This window comes from Aptenodytes patagonicus, chromosome 1, assembly GCF_965638725.1.
Source record: "Aptenodytes patagonicus chromosome 1, bAptPat1.pri.cur, whole genome shotgun sequence".
Lineage (NCBI taxonomy): Eukaryota > Metazoa > Chordata > Aves > Sphenisciformes > Spheniscidae > Aptenodytes > Aptenodytes patagonicus.
The window spans coordinates 149,660,184-149,685,584 of NC_134949.1; the positions used below are offsets into that span (position 1 = coordinate 149,660,184).

Sequence of the window (25,401 nt, forward strand, 5' to 3'; positions counted from 1 at the left end):
TGTCTTCGGATTTTGCCATCTTCATGCTTGTAACAGCAGCTTGTTCATCTGATGGAAAGCCATGTTGGCTTATGACCTGGGAAATAATATTCCTGGGGATCTCAGCAAACACTTAAATAGGCTGCAGGTCTTTCTCGCTTCCCCCAACCCATATGGCTTCAGAAAATAAAGGCAAATATATAAGTTAAATGACTGGAAGCCTCTTCCTATCATTTACCTCTACAAAGAGACTGTACCACCTTTTCAATTAGAAACCCTCTATGGTGGTGCAATGGCTTTTTCTCCTTCAAAAAGTTTCAGCTCTGCAACGCTGGTGGTTCTGTTTCCTCTGTTCCTCATTATTGCCCACAGACTGACGTTTTTCCTTTCCCTATTTCACCTTGCTTTCCATAGTATATGCAGAACGCATCAGTATCTCACCCCATTCTGATGAATAATGCAAACCACTCTGTACGCTTTTACCTAAAATGTCAATATATTTGAGCTTTTTTAACAAGCCAAGTGTTCCCACATATTGCTGCTAAAACTAAGCCTTCAAAGGAGTACAAAAATAAGATAAAATACAGCAAATAACTTTTCTTCATTTGATAAATCTGATCAGATTGAGAAGATAGAAGACAAAAATAAAGCCTTTAATCTGACAATATTTACTCTAAGTTTTTAGTTTCATATTCAATAAAGTTATTTTGGTCACAGGGTGGAATTATGCTTGTTCTTGCATCCATGCAAATTTGCTGGAGGTGCCTTAAGCTCTGTTACAAACATATCTTAGCACCTGTTAATGTGTTTATGATGTCCCTTTATAGCTCCAATCTCAATGTATCTTTCAAGATATTGCTAGACCTATTGACATTAACATGAGCTCTGATTGTCCCTACATGTACACACATGCATGCATACCCAGTTATATTAAGTAATCCTTATACTTAAAACTAGGACTTCAAGTGTTTGTGGCGCGTGGTCTTTAGTCCTTAAAAGTTACAGCTCTCTACAGCCACTTGAAAGTTAAAAGTATGAGAGCAATTATGAAGAAAAATTATGGGATGCACTGCCCTCTAGTGGAGATTTAAATAACGAACATATTCTTAAGCACTCCACAAATGTTCTTGACCTCGAAGCCTCAGAAGTCATTTTCTGGAAGAGCTGGGGTTCCAGCTGAGCTAATAAACCTTCTCTTCTTTGCATCTTACTTTCATTTTCCCTAACTTTATACCGTTGTCTTTGCAGTAATCATTATATTGTACAAGCAGAAGGAACACTTGTTTTTCATACTTAGGCAAATACGTATTTGTATCTCACATTATATATGTGTACATACGTTTTATATAAATACATACATATATAGCATGTGTATGTTGTGTATATAATATCTACATTACGTACACACACATTTTCTGAAAATATTTTATGAACTTGTTTATGTGTTTTTCAAATATAAACAATTCCCATCCCTGGAAACATTCAAGGTCAGGTTGGACGGGGCTCTGAGCAACATGATCCAACTGAAGATGTCCCTGCCCATGGCAGGGGGGTTGGACTAGGTGACCTTTAGAGGTCCCTTCCAGCCCAAACTATTCTATGATTCGATGAGTGGTCTTTATAGTCTGATATACTATTTATTTTTCTCTAGACATTATGTAAGTGTTAACAGGAGTGAGACTGGGGCAATGCTGAGATTAGAGGTGGAACTATCCCTGCAGCACAAGCTAGCCACGTGACTTTAAGGGAGGCTGAGGGATTCAATATAATCCGCTGCCCCTTAAACACACAGTTAACTAGGGATGTTGGCAGCAAACACTTACCCTCCTGTCCCAGTGGTTACAGGGTTATTAGGCACTGCCCTGTCTTCTCCTCCGAGGCCGATTGTTGGCCTCAAGCTAACAGCACAGAGAAAGCAAGCTGCAGATCAGAAGTTGCTTTCAGTGGCAGACACTGGACTGTGGCAACAGCTGGGAAAGACAGCGCTGGAAGCATATGTAACTGTGATGCTGCTTCTATGTCATGTAAATTGGGAGGTGCTTGCAGCACACTGTTTCATCCCAGAAGGGGCTATAGCACACATTTGATATCAGAGGCAAACTAGCAGGAAAGAAGTGTTCTTTCCTTTCTTCTGCCCTGTGTTGCTACTGTGGACCTGGCAGCTCGTCCTCTTGGACAATGCAAGGACAACACCTGCCATTCTGTGCTCCTCTCACTAGGATTTAGTTGTGTTCACAGTGAGATAGTTTTCAAGGTTCTAGGCTTCTCCACCTTGCACTACCCTCTCTGTGGCAGAGGCCAAAAGCAAAGCAGTTAGTCTGAATCACTGATATACCTTCTTTAATGATTCTTGGAAGGAAACTCTTTACAGTATTTAAATATGCTGGCCAAGGATGCTTCACTGGGGCTTAGATAATGATTTCTGTGTTGCTAAAAGATGCTTTGTGAATGGGCACGTTCTCCTGCTGGGCATTGCTACATCCATGTTTGATGTACCTGGTTCTCCTTGTCCCATGAGATGGACATGGAGCTGCCTGAGAGACAGGCTGAAATTCCTCTGGTACTAGGTATACTGCACTCCCTCAGCAGCTGTGAAGTTTCCTCACACGCAAGGTATAATGTCACTTGATAGCTATATATATCTTCAAATTAAGTATATGTAAAAACATTTACAGGGACATTACATACTATACACCCCACGTATTTAACTTAAAATCTTATTTAATCTGACTTCCTGTGGTTTCCCCAAAATACGTCTGTATGCTTGTAATACCACTCTACTTCAAATAGAAAGGAAGTTATGGGAAGTGATCACGTAGACACACTGAGATATTGCAGGCCTTCCAAGTTGGATAGAAGAGGAGGAAGGAGCTGAAGAAAACTGAATTGATAGGGGTTCTTAAAAATGGTCTATGAGAACACAGAGCTAAACAATAAGACTGGTGAAAGAAATCTAGGGTACCCGCTCTGAAAGCACTCCCCGAGTCCAGAAAAATGGCACTTGAAAGTCTTAGGATTTTCCAGTAAAACTTCGGCAGTACTCTGCAAGAAACAATGACAAAATAATTTGAGAGCCAACATGTACTTCTGTTTTATACACCTTGCAAGGATCTGAATTTAGTAAAAAAATCTAGAATACCCCTTCATAACCCACAAATCTAGTTGAAAATGTAAAGCAATCTTAACAGATCAAGGAGATAGAGCGTTATGAGGTGGGTAACTCCTTGCTCAGAAGACTGCTCGCTAAATACCAGTTGTACATAAAAAGATAAAAATAAAACATAGCACAGGTAATGTTGAATGATACGATGATGTTTTTAAACAGAGGAGAGTCCCCGATGATTAGCTGATGAAATAGAATCCATCTTTAAATCACTAATGGTTTTTTCCCTATAGTAATAGAAACAAGAGATATTAATTACTTCATGAACTGTGCAGACACATTGGACCATGGCAAGGATTTCAATGGCAGAAAGAAGCTCCTTGAAAAACATAAGTCTGAGCTCTCGGAATTAATGAGGTTATCCTAGAAAGGCCAAGGTGCTTTGTGAAAGGTGAAACGTTCATTCTCTTCATAGCAACGTTCCTAGGATTCACTGACTTCTTCACAATGGAAATGCATTGTTCCCCAAACAAGTTGACCTTGTGCTTGCACAGGTGACTCAGACAGATAATACTTCCAGGTTGAAATACATACACTCACCGAGATGTACACAAAAGTAGGCACAAGAATTTGATTATCACAGTGTTCTTTACATGTTTGAAGGTATCACCGTGATGGCCATAGTGTAAATACATAGGCCGAAAAGCAGAGAAGTCCAGAACAAAACTATCAAGGAAAGGTCTCTGCAGTTCAGAGCTCTAACTGCTATTTTGCTTTTGTTCAAAATACCCCGGGTATTTGAAAAAGTCAACAGTTTCACAACCAACCTTGGACAAGCTAATCTTTGACTAGCATAGTCAGCCAAGACAGAAACTTTTCTGATAACTGCTGGTGTCATTGATCTTCCCCTCGGTCAGCTTGCTGCAGTCTCACACTTTTTCTGCCTGACTCTTGCAAGGCTGCAATGGAGCAGTTAATAATGATTACTTGTCAAACCTCTCCCAACTGTGGTAGCTTATGTGATGTGGTTTAGCTTTTCTCATAGTGTTCTCTGGATTGACATTTAGACCAGCATAAATAAGATAAAGGTAAATGAAAACATGTATTTCAACAGCTTCATGGTTTTGTCTTTTAAATAAACTACATCACTCTTTGTCATGTAAGTTTATCAGAATAACAAATTTAGTAATTACCAGTCCTTAAAAATAATAATCGAAAAGCCACATCTCATTTTCTTCACATAAAAAATTCTTTTAGTGATCTCCATTTTTGGACATTGTCTGAACTTTCATGGAAAAGAATCTATAGAAGTTCCACATAGTTCTTTTACTTATTTATTTATTTTACCTGCAAAAAGTCTGTTGTGCAAATCAGAGGAGCAGTATACAAGCAGAATTCAGCCAAGGGAGGCAAGTCATGCTTGTCTTACTCAGTAGTTAAGGGGATGCCACACGTAAGAAAGATGAGTTACCTTGCCTGCATCTCTACAGGCTCTACAGATGACTAGAGACAGATCTGTGTTCTGTTATTGTCTATCAACACAAGCTGGCAGGAACAGAAGGCATTCTTTCTTGTCAAGTCTGCTCTTCATACATATACACGCGTTGGGTTGGAGTCACAACTTCATTGCTTCGTTTCTACGCCACTGAAACTACACTGGAAGACTGAATAAAATGAGAAAAAGAAGAAAATCAGGCCCGTTGGTTTGAGATGGAAAACTTTGCATTATCATCTTACTCCTCTGGAGTGTCTGAATTTAGTTTATCAAGCTTGCTTATATCCCACACAAAGCGAGGCATAGTATAGAAAGATGACTCTGGATAAGAAGCGTGTCCCAGATTCTAGGAACATCCATACAACTTCAGTTTCCTTTTCTTTGGTTAGTATGGCAGTCACGTTGAAGATGTACACATATTAGGATTTACAACTATGTTAAACTTGCAGGCATTAAGGGTAGGGACGTAATATTTTTCCAAGAGGAATAACTCCACATCTTTGTCCTATGTGTGCCAGGAAACATAGGTTTCTGTTACTTGATGAGATACTTGTCCTTTTATTCAGTCAAAAATTATATTCGTATCATATGAAAGATACTCTGGTTTCCATTTCTGTAGTATCTTTCAAGCCTCCTTGTTTGCAAGGAACAGTGTCACAGTTCACAGTCCTGAAAAAGAGCAGTAAATTTGTTCTGACAAGCTCTATGACAAGCACAGACCATTCCTCTCTCTGTTTCACACAGGCCCTTTCTTTCTAGTCGGCCCTCCAGCTATCCCAGAACTATTTTCAGTATTATGGATTTGCTGAGGACAGCTGTCTACATTCACAGTTATATTTAAGCATTTTACTTCCATTTTCAATTGAGTGTAATTTTCCTAGGTTCTTAGTATTTTTTAATTATTTGAGCAAAAATGTCTTTAAAGATAAATTTTCAATTCTGCTCTCAAGTCACTGCTACCCATAAAAAAAATTTCCAATTTTCATAGAATCATAGAATGATTTGGGTTGGAAGGGACCTTAAAGATAATCTCGTTCCAACCCCACTGCCAGGGGCAGGGACACCTTCCACTAGATCAGGTTGCTCAAAGCCCCATCCAACCTAGCCTTGAACACTTCCAGGGATGGGGCATCCACAACTTCACAACAGGGCAACTTGTTCCAGTATCTCACCACCCTCATAGTGAAGAATTTCTTCCTTCTTATATCTAATCTAAATCTACCATCTTTCAGTTTAAAGCCGTTACCCCTTGTCCTATCACTACATGCCCTTGTAAAACGTCCCTCTCCAGCTTTCTTGTAGGGCCCCTTCAGGTACTGGAAGGCTTATAGCAGCTCCGGTCTCCCCGGAGCCTTCTCTTCTCCAAGCTGAAGAAACCCAACTCTCTCAGCCTGTCTTCACAGGAGAGGTGCTCCAGCCCTCTGATCATCTTCGTGGCCCTCCTCTGGACTCCCTCCAACAGGTCTATGTTCTTCTTATGTTGGGGGCCCCAGAGCTGAACGCAGTACTCCATCCAGGTGTGGTCTCACAAGAGCAGAGTAGAGGGGGAGAATCACCTCCCTCGACCTGCTTGTCACGCTTCTCTTGATGCAGCCCAGGATACAGTTGGCTTTCTGGGCTGCAAGTGCACATTGCCAGGTCACGTTGAACTTCTCATCAACCAACACCCCAAGTCCTTCTCCTCAGGGCTGCTTCAATCCATTCTCTGCCCAGCCTGAATTTGTGCTCAGGATTGCCCTGACCCATGTGCAGGACCTTGCACTTGGCCTAGTTGAACTTCATGAGGTTCACACAGGCCCACCTCCCAAGCCTGTCAAGGTCCCTCCAGATGGCATTCCTTCGCTCCATCAAGTCAACCGCACCACACAGCTTGGTGTCCTCTGCAAACTTGCTGAGGGTGCACTCAATCCCACTGTCCATGTCACCGACAAAGATGTTGAACAGTGCCAGTCCCAATACCGACCCCTGAGGAACACCACTCGTCACTGGTATCCACTTGGACATCGAGCCATTGACTGCAACTCTTTGAGTGCGACCATCCAGCCAGTTCCTTATCCACTGAGTGGTGCATGTGTCAAATCCGTGTCTCTCCAATTTAGAGACAAGGATGTTGTGCAGGACAGTGTCAAATGCTTTGCACAAGTCCAGGTAGATGACATCAGTTGCTCTTCCCTTATCCACCAACGATGTAACCCCGTTGTAGAAAGCCACCAAATTTGTCAGGCACGATTTGCCCTTGGTGAAGCCATGCTGGCTGTCTCGAATCACCTTCCTGTCCTCCATGTGCCATAGCATAGCTTCCAGGAGGTTCCGTTCCATGATCTTCCCAGGCACAGAGGTGAGACTGACTGATCTGAAGTTCCCTGCGTCTTTTTTCCCTTTTTAAAAATGGGGGTTATGTTTCCCCTTTTCCAGTCAGTGGGAACTCCACCGGACTGCCACGACTTCTCAAATATGAAGGATAATGGTTTAGCAACTTCATCCACCAGTTCCCTCAGGACCTGCAGATGCATCTGATCAGGTCCCATGGACTTGTGTACCTTCAGGTGCCTTAGATGGTCTCAAACCTGATCTTCTCCCACAGTGGGAGGCTCTTCATTCTCCCAGTCCCAGCCTTTGTCCCTTCTGCGGCTTGGGGTGTGTGGCTTGACCACTTGCCGGTGAAGACTGAGGCAAAAAAGTCATTGAGTACCTCAGCCTTCTTCATATCCCCGGTAACCAGGTCTCCCGTTTGATTCCGGAGAGGGCCCACATTTTCCCTTGTCTTCCCTTTATCCCTGACGTACCTATAGAAGCTTTTCTTCTTGCCCTTGACGTCCCTGGGCAGATTTAATCCTATCAGGGCTTTAGCTTTCTTAACCTGATCCCTGGCTGCTCGCACAATTTCTCTGCATTCCTCCCAGGCTACCTGTCCTTGCTTCCACACTCTGTAGGCTTCCTTCTTGTGTCTGAGTTTGTCCAGGAGCTCCTTGTTCATCCATGCAGGCCTCCTGGCGTTTTTGCCAGACTTCCTCTTTGCTGGGATGCATCGCTCCTGAGCTTGGAGGAGGTGATCCTTGAATATTACCCAGCTTTCTTGGGCCCCTCTTCCCTCCAGGGCTTTGTCCGATGGCACTCTACCAAGCAGATCCCTGAAGAGGCCAAAGCCTGCTCTCCTGAAGTCCAGGGTAGTGAGCTTGCTGTGCACCCTCCTTGCTGCCCTAAGGATCTTGAACTCCACCATTTTGTGGTCCCTGCAGCCCAGGCTGCCCTTGAGCTTCACATTCCCCACCAGCCCCTCTTTGCTGGTGGGAACAAGGTCCAGCATAGCACCTCTCCTCGTTGGCTGCTCTACCACTTGGAGGAGGAAGTTGTCATCGACGCATTCCAGGAACCTCCCGGATTGCTTATGCCCTGCCATGTTGTCCCTCCAACAGATATCGGGGTGGTTGAATTCCCCCATGAGGACCAGGGCCTTGTCCTGGTTTCGGCAGGGATAGAGTTAATTTCCTTTCTAGTAGCTGGTACAGTGTTTTGGATTTAGGATGAGAACAAAGTTGATAACACACCGGTGTTTTAGTTGTTGCTAGGTAATGCTTACACTAGCCAAGGACTTTTCAGCTTCCCATGCTCTACTGACTGAGGAGGCTGGAGGTGCACAAGAAGCTGGGAGGGGGCACAGCCAAACTGGCCAAAGGGACATTCCATACCATGTGACGTCATGCTCAGTACATAAACTGGGAAAAGCTGGCCGGGGGGGCCGCTGCTCGGGGACTGGCTGGGCATCGGTCAGCGGGTGGTGAGCAATTGTGCTGTGCATCACTTGTTTTGTGTATTATTATTATTATTATCATATTATTATTATCATTTTATTTCAATTATTAAACTGTTTTTATCTCAACCGACGAGTCTTTCTAACTTGTGCTCTTCCAATTCTCTCCCCCATCCCACCGGGGGGGGGGGAGTGAGCGAGCGGCTGCGTGGTGCTTAATTGCTGACTGAGATTAAACCACGACAGGCCTGTGAGCGTGAGGCTGCTCCTATCTGTCTATAGAGGGCCTCATCCACTCGGTCTTCCTGGTCGGGTGGCCTGTAGCAGACCCCCACTGTAATGTCACCTGTCCCTGCCCTCCCTTTAATCCTGACCCACAAGCTCTCGGTCGGCTCCTCATCCATCCCCAGGCAGAGCTCCATGCACTCCAGCTGGTCATCGACATAGAGGGTGACACCCCCTCCTCGTCTCCCCTGCCTGTCCTTCCTAAAGAGCCTGTATCCCTCCATCCCAACACTCCAGTCATAGGAGACATCCCACCACATCTCCATGATGCCAATAAGGTCGTAGCCCTGCAGGCGTGCGCACGTCTCTAACTCCTCTTGTTTATTCCCCATGCTACGTGCGTTTGCATAGGGGCATTTAAGTTGGGCCCCCGATGAAGCTGATTTACTGGCTGGAGTTCCTTTGTGCTGCTCTTCAGGTGCTCTCCTGCTGACCTGTGTTCCTTCTCCAGGTTTGGGGCATCTATTGCTGGCCTTGGCATCAAACTGGTAGGGGTGGGATGGACTGAGGTTCCCCTCCCCTGGCAACTTTAGCTTAAAGTCCTCTTCAACAGCTTGGCAAGCCTATGACCGAAGATGCTCTTTTAAATTCTGACACTTCGGATAATGTACAACCTGTTAGGTTATGGTGACAAAAGGCTGATCCCCGTGCACCGTGACAGCAGCAGGAGGCCCAAGGGCGGGGGGAGCCCCAGCAGCCCCACAGGGGCTACAGAGCCCCCTGCCTCAGCACTTCCTGGTGCCACAGGAGCCCTGTCTAAGGTCTGCTACTGGAGGGGTCCACACTGTCCATAGGTAGGTAGGTAGGTATGTATGTGTGTGTGTGTATATATATGTATTTCCCGCTAACAGACTTTCATCCTGAGCAGTCAGCGAGGGCAACAGGAAGAGACCTTCGGAGCTGCTTGTGTCTGTGTGAGCGCTGAGCGTGCCTGCCCGTGTTGCTCTGTGTGCTTTGCCGTGCGTCCATGCATACGTGTTGCACGGGGTGCGCGCGCGTGCCTGCTGGCAATACACGCTCAGCCTCGCTCCTGGCGGCACCTGGGGGCATGGAGCTGCAGCAGCCTCGCCTCCACTGGGCTACCAGATTTGGCAACCCCTAACACAACCCATGAGACATTATGGTCCATGAGGTAGATGTCGAGAGACCCGATTATTCAATGCAAACTGCTATTTTAATGACTGGATATATTTTTTTAATGATAGAGTACGTATTTCACTTTCTTACTAGCCAACTGAGCAAACACAGCATCACACTATTTGCAAGTTATTGGGAATAAATCTGAGTTTTTATGTTGAACTTTCTCTACTCGCTTAAAAGGCAAAAGATTTGCATCAAATCAGTTCCTTCTGACCGAAAAAATGAATGATATCGCCTCTTTGCCAAATACTTCATTCAGGAATGACTGGAGCAGGGGAGGCGGGGTGTTAAACACGGCTCCTACGACGCAAAACCTGCCTGTGATGTCTCGTCCTCTTCATTTAAGCCTGCCGTTAGGTGGTGTACAGCTAATTACCGGCAAAGCCGCAACTTGCCGTGAAGTTGCCCTACCCCTCACGGCCGTGCGGCTGGCAGGGCGCGCTTCTCACACGCCCAGCCCCGCTCTCGGCGGACGCCCACTTCCGCCAGGCCGACAGGGCCCAGAGGCCGAGGCGGGGGCCAGGGGGCGGGCGCGCCGACCGGCCGAACCCCCTCCCCTCCCCACCCCGGCCCCCAGGGCTACCCGCCCGCCTTCGCCCCGCGGGGCCTCCGCGGCTCGCTGGGAGGGTCGCGGCCCGGCTCCGCCCCGCGGCTCCGGCAGCGTATAAGGCCGCCGCCAGCCTCTCCCCCCCCGCCCCTATCTGCGCGGAGCGGGAGGCTGAGGCGTGGCGGCCGCCATGGTGTTGAACCCGGTGCTGGGGAAGCTGGTCAGCAAGAGGGTGGTGCTGGCCAGCGCCTCGCCGCGCCGGCAGGAGATCCTCACCAACGTGGTGAGTGCGGGCGGGCCGCTCGCCTCGCCTGGGCAGGGGAGAAGGCCGGCGGTGCTGCCCCTCGGGCCCCTAGCCCGAGGCGCTGCGGGGTGCGCAGGCGCCGGGCGCGGGCAGCGGCCGCCTGGCGCCGGGCCGGGCCTGCGGGGCCCGCCGCTTCCCGGCCCTCCTGCCCGTCAGTCGCCGGGGACCGGTAGCACAGGGCGGGCACAGGCCCGAACCGTGCCTCCTGCCGCAGCTGGGTTTATTATGTTGGGGGGCGATGGCGGCGGCGGAGCTGCCGGGCTCCCCCGCGCTTGTGCCCGCCTGCCAGCCTGGGCAGCGGCGTGGAGACCCGGGGGCGCTCGGGGCTTCCAAACCGCGAGGCCGGCCGGCTGCCGTCGCGTTTCTCTCCCCTGAGCTGCACGCCGGCTTACATAGGAATTTTTTTCTTTTTCCAATCCCACTTCTTCTTGGTCAGGTTTTCTCTGTAAGCAAGTACGTGTTTGTCAGTTTTTCGCATGATCAGATTAATATGAGGGTGGATTAATGTGTTCTGCCCACAGGGAGATGGTGTAGTCGAACAAAAAAAAGACTTGCTCAGACTGAAGAACGCCGGCGTGGTTACTTCTGGCATAAAACAGAAAAGTTTGGAAGGTCTTACAATAGACTGAAGTAATTAAAAATGTACTTCCATTGCCCTTACTTCAGATACTTCACACCTAAACATGTGGAAATTTTACTTAGGCTTCTGAAACATATGAAAGCTTCATGGGATTAGTAGTATGAGCGGGGGGGCAGTGGGAATAAGGTAGCTGTCTCTTCTTTCTGTAAAGCGCTTGTGGAGCACAAAGGAAGCCGTGACCCTTCATTCAGACCGTTCAGCCCCTGTGGAGGAACATGTCGACCTCACTGGGCAGGCTGCGGGAGGCTATTGAATGGCACTTGAGTATTATAATGTATCTAATTTAGATTGCTTAGTGTTACTCTCCATGGGAGAAGTTGAACTTAAATGGGAGAAAGTATATTCTTTTCAGAGTACAGACATGTGGAGAAGCACCGAGGTTCAAGCATGCCCAAAGTTATTAGAAACATAATGTGCCTGCTGGGTGTAATAAATTTACAGGTATAACCTGGAGACAAGAAGTAGGAAGAACAGGTTTTTTTGACAAAACCATACAGAAACTGGCTCTGTTTTCTGTTTATCATGTGTATAATAACACATGAAGTGTGGGTGGTAAAGCTGTAAGAATGTGTACTACTGGTGCACAAGTAGTGCTATGGATGGATTCAATAAAAAAAAAGTGGTAGTAGAATAGTCTGTTTATGATGTGCATAAGTTTTATACTGTTAGATTTTTATAGGAGAAGAATGGTGCAATTACTAATGCGATTAGGTTCTAGTAAATAAGGGTAAAATCAAGTAAGCACACCAGTTTAAAAGTTCTTTCTAATTGGGTTTTTTGTTTTGGACTGCTTGGAAATTATACATGTACACTAAACACTGTAATAGAAGCACTGTTTTTTCCCTGTGTGGGTTGGGGGGAGGGGGGTTGTCTTTAAAGTGGAAAGAGCAAAAATCAAATGGGTTGCTTGCTCAATATGTCTTGGGAACAACCTGTAATAACAAGATTAGGTTGACTGCATTGCTTTCCTTTGTTACAGGGCCTGCGGTTTGAGGTGGTTCCATCCTGGTTTAAGGAGACACTTGAAAAGTCATCTTTTGCAGCCCCTTATGAGTATGCTGTGGAAACAGCAAAACAGAAAGCTCTTGAAGTAGCAAACAGAATGCATGCAGTAAGTTACCAGCTATTTCGGCAATGAGATTTTTGTCTTTAAGTAGTGCATGTTACTGTGACTTAATTTGCGTGTACTACTTAGGTGGTCTCTGAGTGCATTTTCCCCACTAGAGGGAAATGGAAGTTCTCTGTCATTTGTGAAAGATAGCTTCCTGAAATTAGCTCACCTAATCAAAAGCAGGTCTCATGCCTGCAGTTCGGGCTTTCCATAAACAGAAGTGGCCTGCATCTCTTGTCAGCAGCGTACCTACTTTCGCTTGGGTTGTATACTTGGTAGTTCCTTGCAACAGTCAGGTGTGTGGCTGGATCTTATCCTGACACAGGATTGTACCTGTTCATTCCAGGTATTTGTTGACTGTGGAGGCAGATTCTATAGAAAAACACACTGATGTAAATCCAGTGCTTTGCTGTAGCTTTCATTGAACAGTAGTTCAGTTGAACAGTTGTGACAAGAGAATAGCTCAGAATTTGTGAGTATAGAGGTGCTGGAAGAAAGCAGAAAAAGAAGACATGTTCTGTTTTAAAGCATTGTGGACAAAGAAACGAGCAATTTCATTTTAAGAAGGGAGAAGCTGATGTGATTTCAGGTTCTGTAGTCAAGGCATCCATTTTGTATCAAAACCAGTGGTACAACTTACACCATCAGTGGCATATTTGACTTTGCCCTTGGCTGTGATCACTGTGTTTGAGCACATAAGGCTGTTCTCTACCAGAACCTATTCAGAAGTCTAGCTGATTAGATCCCACAAAATGTACCATAATAATTTCCTAATAATATAGCTCTGAAAGAGAAGAGTATATTTGTCGAACCTGTACTGATGGCAGAAAAGGAATGTCGAACACTTTAAACCAACAACGTTGCCAGATATCACCATTCTTCAAAGCAAATATTGCATGATCTCCTATGTAAATCGTTATCCAGCTTTCCGTTGACTTCTTTTCAGAGAATCGTGTGACATTAGGAGAGTGGATTTTAAACCCAACCTCGCTAACTGACTTACATTGGGCTTTCATTGCAAAACACTATGCTGGCGATAATGCTAGTTCAGTGGATTTCAAAATGCTTCTTCATACAGGATTTTTTTTTTAATGATAGCTTTAATTAGTTCTATTTAAAGCACATCAACAGCCTTTCTATAGAAGAATCACCTCCCTACAAAGTTTTTCATATAATGATCACAGTTACAGACAAGTTTCCTGTCTTGCTTTGTTAAATAATAACTGTGTACCTCATAACGTGCAAGTAGATCAAAACTCAGCTATAAGAACATATTATAGTTTAAAGCCAAGAAAAGGCTACAAGGAATCTTTATATAACCCTACCTCTCAGTTCCCCAGAATGGTCTGTGTGTGTTCCCTTTTGAGAGAGATAAGCAAAGTGTAGCTAAAGAAAGTTTGGGTTTTTTTCAGCAAAACTTGGCTTGGAAAAATCATCCTAGAGGGCTTCAATGCTGTACTCCCTGACTTCCATACAGTGGGCACTTCTTTTAAAGGAATTCTGTATGCCACCTTGAAGATCAGGTTGACCTTTGAGAATGCAATTAGTTCTTTACTGAATGCATTTGTTCATCAGTAACATATTTGGGCAAAATCGTGACCTGAGAATGGTCTGCTCAAGCCTCCTGTTTTCCTCCTTTTATGGTGATATAAATGATTACTATTTTGTAAACAATGCAAAAGGAGAAACAGTGTCTTGTTTTCAGGTCAGTGTAGAGGCCTACCTGTAAACCGGCGAACTCATGTTTTCTTACCTTAAGTTTTAAAAGGTTTTGTTGTTTCTACCTCTTTTGAGAAATACCTTCTTTCTTTATGCCTTTGCAGAAACACCTGAGAACACCTGATGTTGTCATAGGAGCAGACACTATTGTGGTAAGAAGTCTTACGTGGTTTAGCATTGTTTTAATTTGTGACAAGTGTAGAAAATACTTGTATCTTTAGGTTTGAAGTTAAAGTTTGAAAACTATCTTCACTGAGAAGTTATACCCGCAGTATGATGTGTCTCTTGGGTTTTGTGGGTGTGGGTTTTCAGGTTTTTTTTCCCAACAAGGAAATTTTTGATATCTTGAGTGCTAGAAGCCTTGCTGCTGTTTTTGCAGAGACACTAGTATTGCGTAAGTATTGCCTTGGATCCTCTAGTATGTAATAGAAATTCTGTTCTCGGGCAACTGTTGACTGTCAGGAAGTCCAGATTATGTGAACTGTTCAATATTGTGCCTTGTAGCGGGCATCACTTTATACCTGTCATCTCCACAGAGACAGTGAGCGGTTAAGGACAGAAGAAGTTGAATTATGCTTTTGTTTGAGAGCTGCAGCCACTGGAGGGTAGAGTGTTGCACTCATTATGTGCTTGACACTAAATTACCTGTTCTACCAAAGTGTCTGTGCTTCTTGCTCTACTCAGTAGACTCATGTTTGAAGCCCTGGCTGAAATCATGGTTTAAACATCATTTCTGACCTCAGTTTCTGAAAAGTAAGAAAAAGCAGCACACTCACGCTGTCTTTCTGTTTTAGACTGTGGATGAGCAGATCCTGGAGAAACCAGTTGATAAGCAAGATGCGTATAGGATGCTGTCAAGGTCTGTAGTTTTAAGTAAGATTCCAAATGTGTATATTAAGCTGTTTTAAAAGAAGCTGTACAGATTCCTTGATGTATATGACGAACTCTGTGGACACAAATTTTTCAATCATTTTTAAATAGTGTAAGCCAGTTCTGCCACTGAAAAAGTTAGACCTGTTTTTACGTTACCCATAGCTGCTTGCTCTTGCCCCTTCACCTGAGGAAGCTGATCAGGGACATAATGAACCATTTTGTTTTTGCTTTGATTAGTTTTCAGAGTCACTTATTGCAAGACTGTATGTATGCTTCAGCTGGTACAGGAAGGGGAGATCTGGAGAGAAATCATGATGTGAAAGAGGACAGAACCATCATAGAAGCGGTTTGAGGGTTGACATTTAATGGAAGAATATTGCATGTACAAGAAAGTACATGGTGATACGTGTCCATGGACAATCGCTTTATATTCTATAGTGTAACTGAGGAAGAAAAATCTACTTCCATCAGTGTTTTCTATGGATGATGGGCTGGTGTTTTTTGAGGCTTCTGCTTTTTTCCTAAAGGATATTTTTCCCTACAAGCTTAATGTTATCTTGTAGCACTCTCTTTTTTTAAGAAACACCAACTAAATAAGTCTAGTCACCTCCTTTCTGAAGGATGACATGATAAATCTCCAAGCGTGCTTCTGTTTTATGGGGGGAATACAGAAAAGGTGCACTACTTGTTTCACCAGTTTACGCTCTAACTCGGGCATCTCCTAAAGAGAGAATACAAGTGGCTTGGTAGTTTTTGGAGTTTTGCTCTGTAAGTCTATTTTAAATAATTTTTTTTTCATTGATGACTTAGGCTGAATTTTTGATCCTTTGTGGCATGTTACTAACTTAAAAGTAGTAGTCTTTTTTTTTTTTTTAAAGTGACAGCAGCATATGTTATTAGTAGGAGATTCTCAAAGGAGTCTGTCTGGCAAGAGATTTCTCACAACTGCTTTTGCTTGAAATCATGCCAAGTTTGGTTAGTTCAAAAATAGTATTTTTTTTTTTAACAGCGCTTAGTCTACTTAACACATGCAAATGTTTTGGCTTTTTTTTTTTTAAGTTCAGTAGGTCAGTCTTTTAATCATGGATATGAAATGCACTTAAAATTTAGTTTAGAACTCCTTTTAATTTTGTTCTATATGAACAAGAAGAAATGCAGACAAGATATATATTTGCATATATCCAGGGTGTCAGATTAAAATTTTCACTCACTGTTTCATCTTACAATTAATTATGTGGAATCTTGTGGGGGATAGTAAGAGTGTGAGATGCTTCTGATCACATCAAATAATAGCCTGGCTAATCTCTAGGAGACTATTCCTTAATTAGTCTCTTCAAAGACCCAAGTTCTCATGCTATTTATTTTACTTCCATTGCTTACACATTAGATTAATAAACTTAAAGCCCTCAAAATTAATCGGCCACAGTGTGGCGCTCTGGAGCCACTACAAGAGAGCACATGGGTCTGGGGTAAGTGAATATAGGCTCTCTTCCTCAACACTCTGCATCTGTTACTCTGGCTTGCCATGGGATCCCTGGGGGCCAGTCTGGATTAAATGAGTACGTAAACTCTAGTTGCCTGTCACTTGTTTAGTCTAAGTTGCATCATCTAGCTATTTATTGCCAGCTTTCAGTGAAGGTGCCCGTAATGGTAATGTTTATGCTGATTGGCTTTTTCTTATGCACTTGAAATAGTCACTTCTCTCTGCGTACACTAAATAAGCTGATACCATGGACTACTGTTCCAAATTGTGGACATCGGTACAAGTGAGGTTTTGGAGACTTGAAATAACTGAATCTCTTGATAGTATTTTTTTGTTTTGCCAATGTCTTTTCACCTATAATTGAAATAAAAAAACAAAATAAAATGTATTTAGTCAGGATACATGTCAGAGCCATCAAATGATGTATTAATATAATGGTCTGTTTCTCAGGCTGTAGTGACACAATCATGTAGAACATTTTTGCGCATGACAGATTTCATAAAAGTGTTGCTTAATGCACATTTTTTCCCTGACAGGTTGAGTGGGAAAGAGCACAGTGTGTTCACAGGAGTGGCTATTATACATTGCAGCAGTAAAGGTACATGTGTCATTTTATTTAAACTCGGCATTTTCATTAAAAATTACTATCATAAGGACTTGTACAAGTGAAGAAACAGGATGGAAATTTTTCATATACAGTCTGAATTGGCTTCCTATTCAAGATGAGAATTACCTTACCAATATATAAATTAAAAACTCCCCACAAAAGCCAACCTTCTTACTGTATTCAGTTTTCACACAGGAAAGAGGATGACAAAATACGACAGACTTTAGAAATGCTGTCTCTGAAAGCTATGGGACTAATTAAAAGACCAGTGTAAATTGTGGGAATATTCTAAATGAAATTCAATTAAGGCACTACAAACTGCGCTGAATCTGATCCATATTAACTTTATTCCTGTGTTCTAGTTACTCTAGGTGATGGATACAAGCGGTTGCCGTATCTGTAGTTACTTCATTTTTCAGTAAATAAGGGAAACTTTAGACCCCATTTTTAGGGGATGAGTGAAGTAATGGCTTAATGCCTCAGACAGTTAATGAACTGTAGGGAGCAATACATCAATGTTCTTTATAAGATAATTTACACAGTAAGGAAGTGGTTTTTATGAGAACTGTGCCATTAATATAATTTGAGTAGTGTTTGGTTTGAGGGACTTCCTCTGATAATTATGCCAATATTCTTTTAGTGGAACTTTTGCAAGGATCATTTGTCTGAAATTTCACTGGACATAGTCTTTCTGTAGACAAATTATTTACAGCTTTTAGTCTTTATGGGGATGATTGCTCTTAACTCTTGTAACAGAAATAGTCAGTGAACCAGTACCCTTACTAATATGCTAGTACAGTAGAAAGAGAGCTGCTGCGAAAGAAATAAAACATGTTATCAATGGGTTCCTGTGAGCAATCCAGCAAGAATAATAATGCCTTTCATTGTTTACTCTAGGAAGACAGTAAAAGTGCACACAACTGCAGTACTGATGGTATGACAGCACGTCTCATTTGAAGTTTACAAATTTAAGCCACATCATATTTAAATGAATAAAAATACCATAAGTCTGTATATTCCCCAAATGATGCAATCAATGGAAGAGTTTTCTAGAATACATTTTTAGTTATAATTACAATGCTGTTGTTAAGTACCACATGTTACAGATGGAATTTTCATCTTGAGCTGATCGTTTTTTTTATCAATACTGAAAGACGTAGTAATATGTCTTCATATGCAACAACTTTTTTATTTCATCTGGGTCATTAAATGTTTTTTCAACACTAACGCCATTATCAGTTGGTTAGTGTATTCTTCCCTTGGTCTGTACTGTGGATCTTTCTTACTCTCCCTCAAGAATTTCCACTGCTGTCAGAACAGCAGTAACAGGAGATGCTGACCTTGATTTTTATAGGAAAAAGTAGAGAGAACTACTAACCTGTAACGTGCATGCTCATTTGTGCAAGGCTGTTTCCTTTTAAACATATTTTGGAAAAGCCTCCATCTGCAATGATATCAGATTCACAGTGTACCACATGCAGCAGGGTCCACACCCAGGTGTGCAGTACTGTATTGCACCTCTGGCCTTCTCTCAACCACTTCTAGATACAGAAGTCTGACATAATCTTGTTACTTCTTGAGAGATGATATGAAAATGACACTGATGGTTACTGATGGGACTGCTGGATGCCTGAGTCTGCAGTACAGATACAGCTGCACATTCACATTCAAGCATTTGTAACAGCTACGTGTTTAACTATGATGTGTTGTTAAGAGTTCTTTGACAACAGTCATAAAGTTAGAAGGGTGTTTGTAGTCTTCTTTGTACAAGGTGCTGGATGTGAATCTATGATTCTATGTGTGTGCTGGATGTGTATGCTAGCTCTGCATAAGCATTGTTAATTTAAGAGTGCATCCCACACAGGGAGAGCAACCTGTTAGCCCCAAGACAGGACTGCAGAGGTTGAAAATGCAAGTTTTTACTTTTTGGGGGAAGTTATGAGTCCACTGTCATAGAATCCTAGAATAGTTTGGGTTGGAAGGGACCTCTAAAGGTCATCTAGTCCAACCCCCCTGCCGTGGGCAGGGACATCTTCAACTAGATCAGGTTGATCAGAGCCCCGTCCAACCTGACCTTGAGTGTGTCCAGCGCATTATTAGTCATGCCATACATCTGTGTAGTATCTTTAATTTTTTCCCAAGCAAAAACGTCAAATGAATATGAACTGAAATAAAACTGAGATGTTATACTCTCTAAACTACAATTTCTGTTTCTAATAACACCTCTTCCTTTCTGTAGATAATCAGCTAGAAACAGAAGTCACTGATTTCTATGAAGAAACTAAAGTAAAGTTTTCTGACCTGTCTGAAGAGCTCTTATGGGAGTACATTCATAGCGGTGAGCCAATGTAAGTAAGACCCTGAAGCTATCACACAGTACTTGAGAATAGGCCTTAGGGTATGTTACTAGCCACCAGCATAAACCATTTTGCCCTGTGTTCTGTGAAATTTTGCTGTGTGTATATGATAAATGATAGTATGGGTGATGCAAGTTGAGTGTTCTGTTCTTGTCTAGAACTATCATTCCTCCAGGGAAAGTGAGCTACCTTTTTAGTACCCTAACAATTTTGAAAAGTGAAGACTGTCGAAATACTCTGGATTAGGGCAAGCACTCATGCAATATAGAATTACCTCTCTGTTAACAGAGGCATTCAGGGAGTTTGAATACCTGAGACAATGGGAAGTTCTCATTATAAAACAGGTGAATAGAGTGAGTATTGGATAATCATGGTATTGGAGAACTTTACTGAAAGAAGCCAGAACTTGGTTTATTTAGTGTATCAAAATCGCACTGTTCTGATGCAAGAAATGCCAACTTAATTTTCACTTATTCTTGTGGCCAGCTTATATGTGTTCTTATTCCGTAATTGTCTCTCAGCTTATGTGTTTCCTCTACCTTTGCAATATACTAGTTACTTACAGACAACATTGATTCCACAGAAGAAATAGGATGAGAACAGAATGCCTAACTACTCCTAAGATGAAGTTGACTAGATTGTTTAAAAAAAAAAAGTACTTACTTGGAGACAACAAGGGAATGTTGGTGACTATGGAATTTGCCTTTCCTTTGTGTTAGCTGAAGCTTAGTGAATGCAAATCAAGCCATAGTTAGCGCTATGGACTGCATATCTGGTGATCTGAGGTGAACTTTTGCCTCTGTAACTTCAATTTTGACTGTGTAAGAATATCAGTCGTGGTGTTTTTTACACTCAGTTGTGCTATAAAACAATACAGTCATGTTTTACTGGGGAAGGAGGAACCAGTGTAGACTTTGGATTTATTTAAGTGCTTATGTGTGAATGAGGCATACTTTCTGAACATGTAAGGTTCCCAGCTTATTAGAGACTGAAGCAAAATTGGATTATACAGAGAAGAATCTTTTGGCAAGAATAAAATTTGTAACAGAAATTCCTAGTTAGGTTTTTGGAAGGTGATCTTTAGTATGCAGCTGACCAGAAAGTTGCAGTTTGAAGGAGAAATGACCGTGGGTTTTCAGGAAGAATGTCAGGTTGAAAAATATTTTGGAAATTCTGATTATTTCCTCTGGAAGAAAATATGCTTTAGCAGTGCTGCGCTGCAGCAAAATGGCTCATGAGCAGCACTGGGTAATTCTGTTCATTCTGCTAAACAGGGTGTGTGACAGCAAGGGTTTCTCAGGGACCAAAGGTTCAGAGGATGTATTTCGTTACTCTCTGGAGCAGAAGCCAATCAATCTTCATTCATATAATCAAGAGGATAGGAAGCATTTGCTCTGGCCTTGGGAAGGAACTACTAAATATAGTGTCCTATAAATTTTGCAAAACAGTAAGAAGTCTCTCATGGGGTTTTTTGTTTGGTTGGGTTTTTTTTTTGTCCCCTCCTCCGTGGCCACCCATACCGGTTACACATTTATGTACATACAGGTTTTTCTAAACACTATTGCAGTTCAAGTGACCATTTGTTTCTTTTTTTTTAATGGCAACTTAATTTGTGAAATCATAGGAGACTTAATGGTCACATGAAAAATGAAAAGAAAATTGACTCTCTTGTGCTGTTGAGGATTGGATTGAGTTCTTTTTATAGCAAGGACAAAATTGGCGTATAGTATTTTAAGAGTCAGTCACTGGTGACACAGGAACTAATTCTAAAAACATATAGATGGCTCAAAGTATGAACAAGGGAGGAGTGAAAAGCACTATTTTGGCTGCAGAAAGATGGCCTTTCCTTTTCTGTTTTATTGCTGTTCCTCTTTCCCGCCAAGGATTTTCTTCCTGCTGGCAGGGTCTCTTTCTTCTTTTCTGGCTCTCTGTAGAAAGAGGGCTGGACCATAGTAATCCTAACTGTTTTGGGTTTGTGTAACGACTAGACTTAGTTCCTGCCAGCCTCTTTGACCCAGCTTTTTTTGTAATCTTTCCCTTGTGAACAACTTCATCTGTCTCTGCTCACAACTTCCACTCTGAAGATCCTATGTGGTTTTTGGTAGCTCTGCTCTGAACGGTGGCAATGAAACCAAAGGACCCTACTGCACTCTGGGAAAGAGGTGATTACAGAGGCTGGAGTTCTACAGTTTCATACTTAACTATGAAGTAATAAAATGTAGAATGTAAATGTCTAACTTTCTTCCCTTGTATGATTTCTCTTAAGAGTTATTTCCTTCAAAGCTATAGCAAATGTATCTTTTAGATTTTATGAGTAATTACAGTCTCACAGCACAAATTAGCTCATGGATAGCTTGAGGTTATCAGCTCTTAAGCATAAGAGCAAAAATCTTCCCGGTGCAGGATTACAGAAGTAAGGGGAGCTGTACTGTTCTTATACTAGAATTAACTTTGAATATTGTTTTTAATCTATTGTGTTGCTACAGTTGACTCCCTCAGCATGTAATAGCTGTTCTACATTCACCAGAACTTACGAGCAAATCTTTCTTGTACCTGCCTACCTCTGCTCCTTTGCAAGTTCCTTTGCAAATGGAAATGCATCTCTGACTGGTTCCATGACGCGTGTATGCTGACCGGGCATCTAGGTGTTACCTCTCCCAAGAGATAGGCGACCAAATTCTGCTTCTCCTTACCTCTGTCGTGCCAGTAGTTTTTGTCTCTGCTCTACAAAACCACTAACTTCATATTTAAAGGAACTAAAGGTGGCATTTGTCTGATTTGTAGATATGTGAAGATAACTAAGCTTGGGTATCCAGTCAACTAACTAATAGGTGATAGAGATGCAAGAAATTAGTGTACAGCTTCTAATGTATTTGAAATGTTTGCTTCAGTAAAGATGAACTTTGTCAGTGATGTATCTATATCTTTCTGACTGTTAGTGAAGCCCAGTCACTAGCTCAGATGGGCTCTAATGTGACTGAAATTTGTCTGTATTTCTACTAATGCAACTGTATAGGCCAAGACATGTATAACTGTCATACATGTGTTCTTGCCTTTGGAAACCCACCTAAAACCTAGCCAAGCATCTCCTTTCATCTGTAGGAGCAGTAGTGCTTGTTAGTGCAACAGTGATTTATTTGATCATTGGCTCTGTGTTGGATAATTCACTATTGTATGCATGGATATACTATTTTGTGGCATGACTAAAGTTAGAGTTCTACAGCTAATAAAGGAAATGTGCTTTTCAAGAATTACCTCTATTTTACTGCTTTCTTAATATTTTTTCTCCCATTGTATTGTGTGTGGGTTTGATTGCTGTTTGTGTTTTTTTTTAAAAAAGATCAGTGGATGTTGCACACATTCGTGCTGTATTGTGTGTGGGGTTGTTCGTGTGTGGGGTTTTTTGTTTTTTAATCAGTAGGTGTTGCGCACTTTCCTGCTGAAATCATGTATCCCCTACAACAGTCAGTTACTGAAAAATGTTTTGGTTGCAGCAGTGATCTTATTGTTTGTCAAAAGGTCTTTAAAGTGAGTTGTATTTTTTTATTATAATGCAAATTAACTGATGTTGTGCATAGTGTTATAAATGAAGCCTTAAAGTTAGTGCTATGCTAATAAAAGTATCCAGTTACAAAAGCCAGATTAGCCAGAACTAGTTATGAGAGCTGTGTAAATACTGTTATATTCTAGGTTTTAGCATGGAAGACACTTGTTGAAAAATCAATGGAACTGTTACTAACTACATAGCCTCATGCTTTTGCACTTGTAGCTGTAGTAGGATCCAATGCCAGAATGTAAAGTTCTGTATAAAAATAAACAAGATGAGGCCAATTGTGTTAATGTCCTTGCTGGCAGTATGACACCACTACTTTTGATGGTCACAATGTTTTTTTGCCTCCCTGTCAGCATATACCAGAATGACTTCATCCTACTGGACTGCTAGTTCATTTTAAAATGAAAAGACTTTTTAGTCATTAGAATATTCCTAATTTAGATGGTGTAAGTCTTAAGTATGTTATAAAAGAAGGAATAATTTAAACAATGACAAAGCTATACAGTGGTGCTTAAAATGGAAGATAAAGGAAAAGTCCCATTCCCTAGTTTATAGCAATTCAAAAATCCCATTTGCTGGGATGGCAATTCCTCTGTTTCTCTTAGACTATCTGAAAGGGAATCCAGAACTAAGTTCTAAAAACGTAAAGAACTGGTTCTGATCAAATCGTAAGATAAAAAATCTACAACCTTCTTTGTGTAGTAAACTTCTTTCACAAATAGTTTGTGTGATTCCATACTATCTGAAGTTAATAGATCTGAGACTGACTGACCTTTGGTTTCAAAGCTTGCTGACTTAGGCTTTCAGATTCTGGTGTTATCATGTAGTAAGCATACTTCTAACTGCCTTGTTCCTTATATGTGAACAGTAAAATTGTTGCGTCTATTGCAGCTTATCTGCCTGTACGCATTTCCATTCCACACAGTGGAATTTGCATAATTACACCTAAAGACAAATTAGTTTTCCAAGGTTACTTTCTGTGAAAATACATTCCTGTGCCAAGTTACTAGTATTACCTTGACATCTAAGAGCACAGTGTTGTGAACCACAACTCTACTTGTATCTCAGAGGGTTACACAAGAATTGGATAGGGCTGAATGGGATAGTAGTGGATTTTGTATTTAGATACAAAAGGATAAAGATAGATGCAGGTTGCTCCTCCCCAAGAAAGTCTTATCTTCCTGATCCTCATTTGAGATATTCCTATGACTGAGATCCGCAAGTCGCCTCTTGTGGAATAGAGCTAGGTCAGTATGCAGCTGCGTGACCCAGTGGCAATGTTGGTCTCAGTGACTCTTGCTGTTACCTTTTTGGTAGCCAGGACTTGGAGAATGCTGGGTAACCTATGGCAACACAATCTGACTGCAGTCAGCTGATGGACCTCCTGCTTAGGTGACTGTGGCACTTGGACCGTGTGAAGCATAAAGACTACTCACCCTTAGTAGAAATACTGATCCTTATATTTATCTTGTGATTTATAAATTGAAGTGTTGAGCCTACCTAGTAGATTGAATCCACCTCTAACTTGAGTACACTAGTGTTTATTCCAGACTCTGCAGTACTGGTGGATTATTTGTGTTCTGTGCTACCTTTACTCTTAACCTTAATTAGATCTATGTCGTTTTTGCTTTCTCTCCCCCAGGGACAAGGCTGGTGGATACGGAATCCAGGCCCTTGGTGGAATGTTAGTTGAGTATGTCCACGGAGACTTCTTGAATGTGGTGGGATTTCCTCTGAATCACTTCTGCAAAAAGCTGGCAGAATTATACTATCCGCCCCCTAAACATAATGTACAACATAAAAAGTATGACTCTATCCCTTCCGTGGACACTTTTGAGAACCTAAGTGATGGAGAAAGTGAATCTTCAAATTTCACAGAGCACAAAGGTGCTAGTAAGTTGGACAGCAGTGGGATGTGTTCCTCAGGAGCTATTTACAATTCCGAAAACAGTTCTAGTGTCAGAACTGGTTTTATGGTACCTTTGGAAAATCAGAATGGAGTGTTGGAAAGTGCAGCAAAACTTCCATCTAAAATTCTAGAGCTGATGGATGGTTTTAGAGCTTCAAAGGTAAGGGCAAAAAATAAAACTACTCATTACATTGCTGACTGATATGATTGTTTCATTGGACTTCAATATATAGCAGGTAATTTGAAATACTTGAGCTGGGGTAAGAATGTATTAATAATTAGTATAAAAAGACCACTGAAGTAGCAGAGAATCTAAGATAGCTGAAACTTCTGGTGCAGTGCAAACATTGGGGTTTTTGGTATTTGCTTTTATCTGTTCTGTGAAATTTCAATTACCCATTTGATAAAAATTTGTCTCTTGAGAGGAAAAAAGGTTTGATTTTTTTGTTTTTTTTTTAAACTGATCACGAGCACAGTCAAGCAGGAAGTTATGTTTATGTACACTGCAAAGAAAGCATTTAATATGGTTAACTTACCTGACTTAA

At 42.0% G+C, this 25,401-nt stretch overlaps 1 protein-coding gene and 1 long non-coding RNA gene across 3 annotated transcripts in view; one reads left to right on the top strand and one right to left on the bottom strand.

Moving 5' to 3' along the window:
* Positions 1-10,438: 10,438 nt before the first annotated feature.
* ASMTL (acetylserotonin O-methyltransferase like) overlaps positions 10,439-25,401 on the top strand; it is a 31,857-nt gene continuing 16,894 nt past the window's right edge. For both annotated transcript variants that reach the window (XM_076358469.1, XM_076358462.1), the window contains exons 1-7: positions 10,439-10,583; positions 12,224-12,355; positions 14,179-14,226; positions 14,869-14,933; positions 16,967-17,028; positions 19,277-19,385; positions 24,590-25,016. In XM_076358469.1, coding sequence (XP_076214584.1) covers positions 10,491-10,583; positions 12,224-12,355; positions 14,179-14,226; positions 14,869-14,933; positions 16,967-17,028; positions 19,277-19,385; positions 24,590-25,016 — 936 coding nt within the window. In that variant the 5' untranslated portion in view covers positions 10,439-10,490. The remainder of the gene's footprint in view (positions 10,584-12,223; positions 12,356-14,178; positions 14,227-14,868; positions 14,934-16,966; positions 17,029-19,276; positions 19,386-24,589; positions 25,017-25,401) is intronic.
* Positions 15,296-25,401, bottom strand: part of LOC143170312 (uncharacterized) — a 28,178-nt gene continuing 18,072 nt past the window's right edge. The window contains exon 4 of the long non-coding RNA XR_012997034.1: positions 15,296-16,784. This is a non-coding gene — a long non-coding RNA (uncharacterized LOC143170312). The remainder of the gene's footprint in view (positions 16,785-25,401) is intronic.